General features: G+C 61.0%; 1 protein-coding gene across 1 annotated transcript; it reads left to right on the forward strand.

Moving 5' to 3' along the window:
* The first annotated feature begins 944 nt into the window (after positions 1-944).
* Positions 945-5066, forward strand: LOC135892419 (hyaluronan synthase 1-like). The gene is given in 5 exon segments (XM_065420197.1): positions 945-1646; positions 2264-2350; positions 2352-2490; positions 2943-3075; positions 4391-5066. Coding segments are annotated over 5 exon segments (1737 nt in total).
* Positions 5067-9400: the final 4334 nt, after the last annotated feature.

The following is a 9400-nucleotide window of genomic DNA, read 5'->3' on the forward strand; positions in this document are numbered from 1 at the left end:
GCTGGGGGAGGCAGGAGCCAGGACTCCTGGGTTCTCTCCTTGGCTCAGGGAGTGGACGGGAGGGGAGGCTAGTGGTTAGAGCGGGGGGCGGGGGCGTGTTTGGGAGCCAGGACTCCTGGGTTCTATCCCCAGCTCTGGGAGATGAATGGGGTCTGGTGGTTAGAGTAGAGGGTGGGGGCTGGGAGCCAGGTCTCCTGGCAGGGCCGGCTTTAGGATCTGCGGGGCCCGATTCGAATAGCCGGTGGCAGTCCGGGTCTTCGGTGGCACTTCGGCGGTGGGGGATCCACTCCGCGTCTTCCGCGGCACTGAAGGACCCCCCCCCCCCCCGACGCCGAAATGCCACCAAAGACCCGGAGCGGACCGCTGCCGGGTGAGTAAGGCGCGGGGCCCTCTTCGGCGCGGGCGCGGGGCCCGATTCCAGGGAATTGGGGGAATCAGCCTAAAGCCGGCCCTGCTCCTGGGTTCACTCCTTGGCTCAGGGAGTGGAGGGGAGGCTAGCGGTTAAAGCGGGGGGGGGTCTGGAAGCCAGGACTCCTGGGTTCTATCCCTGGCTCTGGGAGATGAATGGGGGGCTGGTGGTTAGAGCAAAGGGTGGGGGCTGGGAGCTAGGACTCCTGGGTTCTCTCCCTGGTTCTGGGAGAGGAATGGGGTCTGGTGGGTCACAGCAGGGGGGACCAGGAGCCAATGCTCCTGGGTTCCCTGACGGGGAGTGTCACGCTCTGTGTGGGTCATTTATTTATTCAAACGGACCCTTTCGGGTGCCAGTTGCCGTCATCCTGACAACGCCTCCTTCCCAGCCCGGTTTAATCATCTTTATGGCCATGCCCCAGAGCTCCTGCCAGTTTGGGCAGCCCTGGGCAGTGAACTCCCCCATTGCTGAGCCCTGGGGGGTCCAGTCCACACCCACCCAACTGCAGCTCACCCCATTCCCGTCCCTTGCAGAGATGGACCCCAGAAAAGTGCCTAAATACCTCCTCTCCGCCGGGCGCCGCATCCTCACCATCGTCTTTGCCCTGCTCATCTTGGGGGTCCTGACATGGGCCTACGTCGCTGGGATCCAGCTGGTGGCCGACCAGTATCAGATCATGGCCTTCGGCCTCTACGGAGCCTTCCTCACCGCCCACCTGGCCGTCCAGAGCTTCTTCGCCTTCCTGGAGCACCGGCGGATGAGGAGGGAGTCGTTGACCTGTAGCTACACCAAGACGGTGGCGTTGACCATCTCGGCCTACCAAGAAGACCCGTCCTACCTCCGGCAGTGCCTGGAGTCAGTGCGGGCCACCCTGTACCCCCGCGAGAAACTGCGGATCCTCATGGTGATCGACGGCAACAGCCCCGATGACCGCTACATGATGGACATGTTCCGGGAGGTCTTCGCCGGCGAGGACATGGGCACCTACGTCTGGGAGAACAACTACCACCAGCAGCCCCTGCTGGAGGGCGAGGAGGGGAGCAGCGGCTCCCAGGGGGCGGGAGGGGAGGAGCCTGGCCCCTACACCGAGGTGGAGATGTTGGACCCAGGCCAGCTGGTGGTGGAGGAGTTGATCCGCTCCAGGCGATGTGTCTGCGTCATGCAGCAATGGGGCGGGAAGCGGGAGGTGATGTACACGGCCTTCAGGGCGCTGGGCAACTCGGTGGACTATATCCAGGTAGGAGCAATGAGGAGGCTACCCTCCCACCACTCCCCCAGCACAGCGCCCCCCACTGCCGTTCTGGACATGAGGGCCACCCCTGCCTGCCAGGGGAGAGGCCCGTCCCCACCCCCTGCAGCACAGCGCCCCCTAGCGCCGCCGTGGGGCATCGGGGCCAGCCCTGACTGCCAAGGGAGAACCCCCCACCCCACTCCCTGCAGCACAGCGCCCCCTAGCGCTGCCTTGGGGCATCGGGGCCAGCCCTGCCTGCCAGGGGAGAACCCCCCCACCCCACTCCCTGCAGCACAGCACCCCCTAGCGCTGCCTTGGGGCATCGGGGCCAGCCCTGCCTGCCAGGGGAGAACCCCCCCACCCCACTCCCTGCAGCACAGCGCCCCCTAGCGCCGCCTTGGAACATCGGGACCAGCCCTGACTGCCAAGGGAGAACCCCCTCCACCCCACTTCCTGCAGCACCCCACTCCCTTGGGGCATCGGGGCCAGCACTGCCTGCCAAAGGAGAACCCCCCACCCCGCCCCCTGCAGCACAGCGCCCCCTAGCAATGCACTGGGCATGAGGTTCAGCACTGCTCCCCCTGGGGGACTCAGCAGGTAACACCCTTTTTGGCTGCCCCCAGGTGTGCGACTCAGACACCAAGCTGGACCCCAGGGCCACGGTGGAGCTGGTGAAGGTGTTGGAGGCCAACAAGCACTACGGAGCCGTGGGGGGGTGACGTGCGGATCCTGAACATCTCCGACTCCTTCATCAGCTTCATGAGCAGCCTGCGCTACTGGATGGCCTTCAACGTGGAGCGCGCCTGCCAGTCCTACTTCGACTGCGTCTCCTGCATCAGCGGGCCCCTGGGTGAGCCTGCCAGGATGCCTGGGTTCTCCCACACTCTGGGAAGGGAGTGGGGTCCAGTGATTAGAGCAGGGGGGCTGGGTGTCAGGACTCCTGGGTTCTCTCCCCAGCTCTGGGAGGGGAGTGGGATCTAGTGGTTAGAGAAGGGGGGGAAGCCAAGACGCCTGGGTTCTTCCCCACTCTGGAAAGGTAGTGGGGTCTTTGGTTAGAACGAGGGGCAGGGGCTGGGAGCCAGGACTCCTGGATTCTCTCCCCAGCTCTGGGAGGGGAGTGGGGTCTAGAGGTTAGAGTAGGGGGGCTGGGTGTCAGGACTTCTGGGGTCTCCCCCTCTCCGGGAGGGGAGTGGGGTCTGTTGGCTGGAGCAGGGGGTTCTATCCCGGCTCTAGGAGGGAAGGGGAAGGGAGTGCTGGGAATTCTGGCTTTGCTGACCCTGCGCTGCCTGCTGCCCCCTGCAGGCCTGTACCGGAACGACCTCCTGCAGCAGTTCCTGGAGTCCTGGTACAACCAGAAATTCCTGGGCACCCACTGCACCTTCGGTGACGACCGGCACCTCACCAACCGCATGCTGAGCATGGGCTACGCCACCAAGTGAGTGCACGGCCCACGTGCACCCCAGAACCCACCTCGGGAGGCTCAGAGCCAGGAGTCCTGGGTTCTCCCTCTGGCTCTGGGAGGGGAGTGGGGGCCAGCAGTTAGAGCAGTGGGGGCTCAGAGCCAGGACTCCTGGGTTCTTTCCCTGGCTCTGGGAGGGGAGTGGGGTCTAGCAGTTAGAGCAGTGGGGGCTCAGAGCCAGGACTCCTGGGTTCTCCCTCTGGCTCTGGGAGGGGAGTGGGGTCTAGCAGTTAGAGCAGTGGGGGCTGGGAGCCAGGATACCTGGGTTCTCTCCCTGGCTCTGGGAGGGGAGTGGTGTCTAGCAGTTAGAGCAGTGGGGGCTCAGAGCCAGGAGTCCTGGGTTCTCTCCCTGGCTCTGGGAGGGGAGTGGGGTCTAGCAGTTAGAGCAGTGGGGGCTCAGAGCCAGGACTCCTGGGTTCTCTCCCTGGCTCTGGGAGGGGAGTGGGGTCTAGCAGTTAGAGCAGTGGGGGCTCAGAGCCAGGACTCCTGGGTTCTCTCCCTGGCTCTGGGAGGGGAGTGGGGGCCAGCAGTTAGAGCAGTGGGGGCTCAGAGCCAGGACTCCTGGGTTCTCCCTCTGGCTCTGGGAGGGGAGTGGGGTCTAGTAGTTAGAGCAGTGGGGGCTGGGAGCCAGGATACCTGGGTTCTCTCCCTGGCTCTGGGAGGGGAGTGGGGTCTAGCAGTTAGAGCAGTGGGGGCTCAGAGCCAGGAGTCCTGGGTTCTCTCCCTGGCTCTGGGAGGGGAGTGGGGTCTAGCAGTTAGAGCAGTGGGGGCTCAGAGCCAGAACTCCTGGGTTCTCTCCCTGGCTCTGGGAGGGGAGTGGGGTCTAGCAGTTAGAGCAGTGGGGGGTCAGAGCCAGGACTCCTGGGTTCTCTCCCTGGCTCTGGGAGGGGAGTGGGGGCCAGCAGTTAGAGCAGTGGGGGCTCAGAGCCAGGACTCCTGGGTTCTCTCCCTGGCTCTGGGAGAGGAGTGGGGGCCAGCAGTTAGAGCAGGGGGTGGGGGCTGGGAGCCAGGATACCTGGGTTCTATCCCCGGTTCTGGGAGGGGAGTGGGGCCTAGTGGTTAACAAAGGGGGGGCTGGGAGCCAGGACTCCTGAATTCTCTCCCCTGCTGTGGGAGGGAAGTGAGGTCTAGGGGTTAGAGCAGGGGGGCTGGGAGCCAGGACGCCTGGGTTCTCTCCCCTGCTGTGGGAGGGAAGTGAGGTCTAGGGGTTAGAGCAGGAGGGCTGGGAGTCAGGACTCCTGGGTTCCAACCCCAGCTCTGCATTAGCTAAGCCCCCTCTTGTCCCGACCAGGTACACAGCCCGCTCCCGCTGCTACTCAGAGACCCCCGCCCAGTTCCTGCGCTGGCTGGCCCAGCAGACCCGCTGGACCAAGTCCTACTTCCGCGAGTGGCTCTACAACGCCCTCTGGTGGCACCGGCACCACCTGTGGATGACCTACGAGGCCGTGGTGGCCGGCGTCTTCCCCTTCTTCGTGACGGCCACCGTCCTGCGCCTCTTCTACGGCGGCAGCCTGTGGGACGTGCTGTGGGTCCTGCTCTGCGTCCAGCTGGTGGCCTGCGTCAAGGCGCTCTACGCCTGCTGGCTGCGGGGCAGCCCCCGCATGATCTTCATGAGCCTCTACGCCCTGCTCTACATGGGCGGCCTCCTGCCGGCCAAGTACTTCGCCATCGCCACCATGAACAAGAGCAGTTGGGGCACCTCCGGGAGGAAGAAGATGGTGGGCAACTTGATGCCCCTGCTCCCCGTCTCCATCTGGGGGCTGCTGCTGCTGGGGGGGCTGGGCTACACCCTCTACCAAGAGGCCCTGGCCGACTGGACCAGCCTGGTCAAGCAGGCCGAGCTGGGCTACCTCGTCATCGGGGTAGGTGTCTACCTGGGCTACTGGGCCGGCATGATGCTGCTGTACTGGGTGTGGATCCGGCGGTGCTGCCGGAAGCGGGCCGATCACTACACAGTCCAGGTGTGAGGCCCGGACGCCGGGGTTCCTTGTCATTCTCTTCCTACCTCCCACCCCCGGCCTGGCTATGGGGAAGCTGGAAGGCCGGATTAGACAGGGAAGTGATGGCTAATGGGGAGTGAAGGGAGTGAGGGCGCCAGGACTCCTGGGTTCCATCCCCTGCTCTGGGAGGGGAGTGGGGTCTAGTGGTTAGAGCAGGCGGTGTGTGGGAGCCAGGATTCCTGGGTTCTATCCCCAGCTCTGAGAGGGGAGTAAGGTCTAGTGGTGGGAGCAGGGGGCTAGTAGCCCGGACTCCCGGATTCTATCCCTGACGTTCACAGGGGAATGGGGTCTAGTGCAGGGAGTCTCAAACTGGGGGTCATGACCCCTCAGGGGGTCTCAAGGTTATGTGGGGGTCACAAGCTGTCAGCCTCCACCCCAGACCCTGCTTTGCCTCCAGCATTTATAATAGTGTTTAATATAATGTTTTTAGTAAAATAATAATTTAATTTTAATAAAATAAAATAATTTATAAAGGGGGCGGTCACTCTCAGAGGCTTGCTGTGTGAAAGGGGTCACCAATGGAAAAGTTTGAGACCCACTGGCCTAGTGGTTAGAGCAGGGCGGCTGGGAGTCAGGACTCCTGGGTTCTCTCGTCACTACGGCCATGTCTACACTACAGGGACTATAGTGGCATAGCTCCAGTGCTGGAACGATGCCAGCCTAACCCCGTAGCGTAGACTCAGCCGACAGCAGCAGAAGGGGGGGGTTCCCTCGGGGTAGTTAGGACACCCCCCCCGAATGACGCTAGGTCCACTGATGGACGCCTTCTTCCACTGAATGTTGGGCATCTCTTCAGCGCTTGGGAGGCTGGGGGGGTGGTAGATTTTTCACCCCCGTCAGCCCCGTAGCTCTGTCAGGCCCAAGACACAGTCGCTCGGAAACTTCAGTCTTTCCCCTAGTACCTGGTTAATGTTCAGCTCCAGGCAATTGTCTGACCTCGTTTTATTTATTAATCTCATCGTCTGCGGCTCCCACACCCGCACGTCCCTGTTGGGACTGTCTTAAACCAGTGTTGAAATGCAGCTGCCTCTGGGGTGGGGCGCGGGGGCTGTTTACACAGGGAATCCCTTGCCAGGCGCTGAGACATCGCTGTTTCTGCTGTCGGGTGCAGGAGCTGTTTATCTAGTATGGCACTGAGAGGCAGCTGCCTCTGGGGTGGGGCAGCTGTTTACACAGGGATCCCTCGCCCAACGCTAAGATTCATCTGTCTCTGGGGAGGAGCGCATCATTGCTGGACTTTATGTTGTGGATGTCGTTACGTCTGCTGAATGGCCACGCTCATTGGTCAAACCTCATCTCTTCCAAATCAGTGATGTCTGCAAGCTTCGGGAGGATCTCCCTTCACGGCGGTAGTAGGTTTTTATCCTGCCCTGCGCAGTTTGCCCACTCCAGTCCGACAAATGCTCCAAACTTTACATCCTGTCGCCGTTTGCTCGCACTGAAAAAATCCCACCCCAGATTCTGAGTTTGGGGATGAAGGTTTGGAGGGGAAATTTGCTGCTCTTGCTGGATGGATCCTTTCACCTCGATAAACTTTACAGATTGTGAAGGCGAGAGGAGGCCCCTCTCCAGCAGGGAAATGAAGGAACGTAGTCTATTTATTTGTCTGTAATAATTACAAAGAGCCATTTAAGAGGAGAGATTTTTATTGGATTTATTTTATAAAATGTGGCAAATAAAATGTATTTTTTTGAAAAATCTGTCTCCTCGACCCTTGTCATTAACTTTCCTTGTGTTAATTTGGATTATTATTGATAAGCCTTCGCTTTATACATGGACCCCTGGCCCGGTGCTGAGATGCAGCCACTTCTGGGGTGCAGTGCGTGGGTTGTCTATCCAGGAATCTGACCTCACTCCCTGCAGCACAGTAATCCCTACACCACACTGGGTCATTGGAGCAACCAGCCCTGACTGCCAGGTGTCACGGACTCACAGGTCGTGCCCACTCTTGACCCCGTGCGGTCCATGGGGGGTGCCCCTTTCAGTGAGACAGCCCTTCTCGGGGGTCCACTCTCTTTCGGGGTTAGGCCCCTCCACCTCCTGGAGCTGCACCTCTCTGAGCCTTAGCACGTCTGTCTCTCTCCGTGGGCCCCCTCAAGGAGTCCCCTCGCTCTGGACCCCCGGGGCCTCCACCCCCCAAAGGGGTTGATGCAACCCTGTTCTCTAGACCAGAGCGACTCTCAGCCAGCGTAACACAGGAGGGTTTATTGAGTGCTGAACACAGCACAGGAAACTCTCAGGGCCTCAGGCCTGGCCTCCCTCAGCCCAGCACATCCCAGTCTCTCTGCATCCAGGTGGGCTCTGCCTGCTCCCCCTCTCCAGCCCAGAGCCCCCCTGCTCCCAGCTGGGCATCTGAGATCACCAGCCCCAAGCCCCCTCTGTCCATTGTCTTCTCTCCAGGGAAACAGGGTCGCCTGGGCCTCCTCTCCTCTCTTTGCAGCCCATTGTCCTCCCACTGGCCAGAAGGGCTGAGACTCCTGAGCTGGGCCTCCGGGTCACCAGGTCACCAGTCACTGGGGTCTCCATTCTCCAGGCCAGTGGTTGGAGTCCCAAGTTCCCTCGCTGGTCCTCTGTACCAACAAACTGCCTCTCCCCTCACCTCGTTAAACCCGTAGCACCCAGGGAAACTGAGTCCCACCCCCTCTGCATGCAAACCATTGGAAAACCAAGAAAATCCCCCATAGGAAACAAGGAAAACAAGAAACTCTCCCACTTCGTCACATCTCTCCCCCCTTCGAGGCTGAACGGAGCAGGGTCACTTAGCCAGTGACCCGGGGAAGTTCAGGGCCTCCGCCCCGTGATAAAGCGTCAGCTATAACATTGGCCCACCTCCATGTCATACCCCTGGAGGAGCACGGCCCATCTCAGCAGCTTGGCATTAGCCCCTTTCATTTGGTGCAGCCACGTCGGGGCGAATGGTCAGTGCACACGGTGAAGCGCCGCCCACATAGATACAGCTGTATTTTTTTAAGGGCCCACCCCAGGGCCAGGCATTGCTTCTCTATGGCCGCATAGTGCTGCTCCCGGGGCAGCAGCTTCTTGCTCAGGTTCACAATGGGGTGTCTCTCCCCCTTAGTATCAGTTTGCATCAGCACCGCCCCCAGCCCTGTGTCCGAGGCGTCGGTGAACACCAGGAAGGGTTTGTTAAAATCCGGGTTTACCAGTACTGGGCTTTGGATAAGTGCCGCCTTCAGCGCACAGAGAGCCCTCTGGCACTGCTTGGTCCAGACCACCTTGTCCGGCTTTCCCTTCCTACACAGCTCCGTGAGGGGAGCTGCCAGGGAGCTGAAGTGGGGCACAAACCTCCGGTAGTAGCCCGCCATCCCAATGAAAGCCTGGACCTGCTTCTTAGTCTGGGGAGTGGCCAGGCCTTGATTGCCTCCACTTTGGCCGTCTCCTGCTTTAGGTGGCTGCCCCCCACCTTGTGGCCCAGGTATGACACCTCTGCCATCCCCACCTTGCAATTTTCCACTTTTATGGTCAGTTCTGCATCCTGGAGACGACCCAGCATCCTCTTCACCTGGGACACATGGTGAAGAGGATGCTGGGTCCTCTTCTCCCACACTTGCGGAGATATTCCCCCCAGCAGGTTCTTCCCAGGTCTGGCTAAAGACACAGATATCGTCAATATACCCTAGAGCAAAGTCCTCCACCCCCCTTAGTAACTGATCCACCAGGCGCTAGAAGGTGGCAGGTGCCCCCTTGAGACCGAAAGGCAGAACCAGGAACTCGAAGAGCCCTATTGGTGTGGAGAAGGCAGACTTCACCCTGGCCTCTGGGTCCAGAGGCACCTGCCAGCAGCCTTTGGTAAGATCCATGGTAGTGAGGAACCGGGCGCCCCCCAACTTGTCTAGGATCTCATCAGTCCTCGGCATGAGGTAGGCATCGGACACGGTGATGGCATTGAGCTTCCGATAGTCCACACAGAACTGGATCGACCCGTCCTTCTTGGGGACCAGCACCACGGGCGAGGCCCAGGGGCTGGAGGGTGGCTGGATCACCCCTAAAGCCGGCATGTCTCTGACCTCTCTCTCCAGGTCCTGGGCTGATGGGAGGGTTGGCTCCTGTCTCCACCTGGTGGACAGCCAGGTTAGTGAGCCCAGGCCGGCTGGAGAACAGCTGCCGGTATGAATGCAGCACGGCTCTGATCTCTGCCTGCTGGGCAGGGGTTAGCTGGTCTGAGAGGGGAATTGACTCCAGCGAGGGGTTAGCCCCAGCCTCAGGGAGGAGTCCCACCAGGGGGTCCTCTCCTTTCTCCTCCCACTGCCCACACACAGCCAGCACCAACTTCTCCCTGTCCC

Source organism: Emys orbicularis, chromosome 20 (assembly GCF_028017835.1).
Source record: "Emys orbicularis isolate rEmyOrb1 chromosome 20, rEmyOrb1.hap1, whole genome shotgun sequence".
NCBI lineage: Eukaryota > Metazoa > Chordata > Testudines > Emydidae > Emys > Emys orbicularis.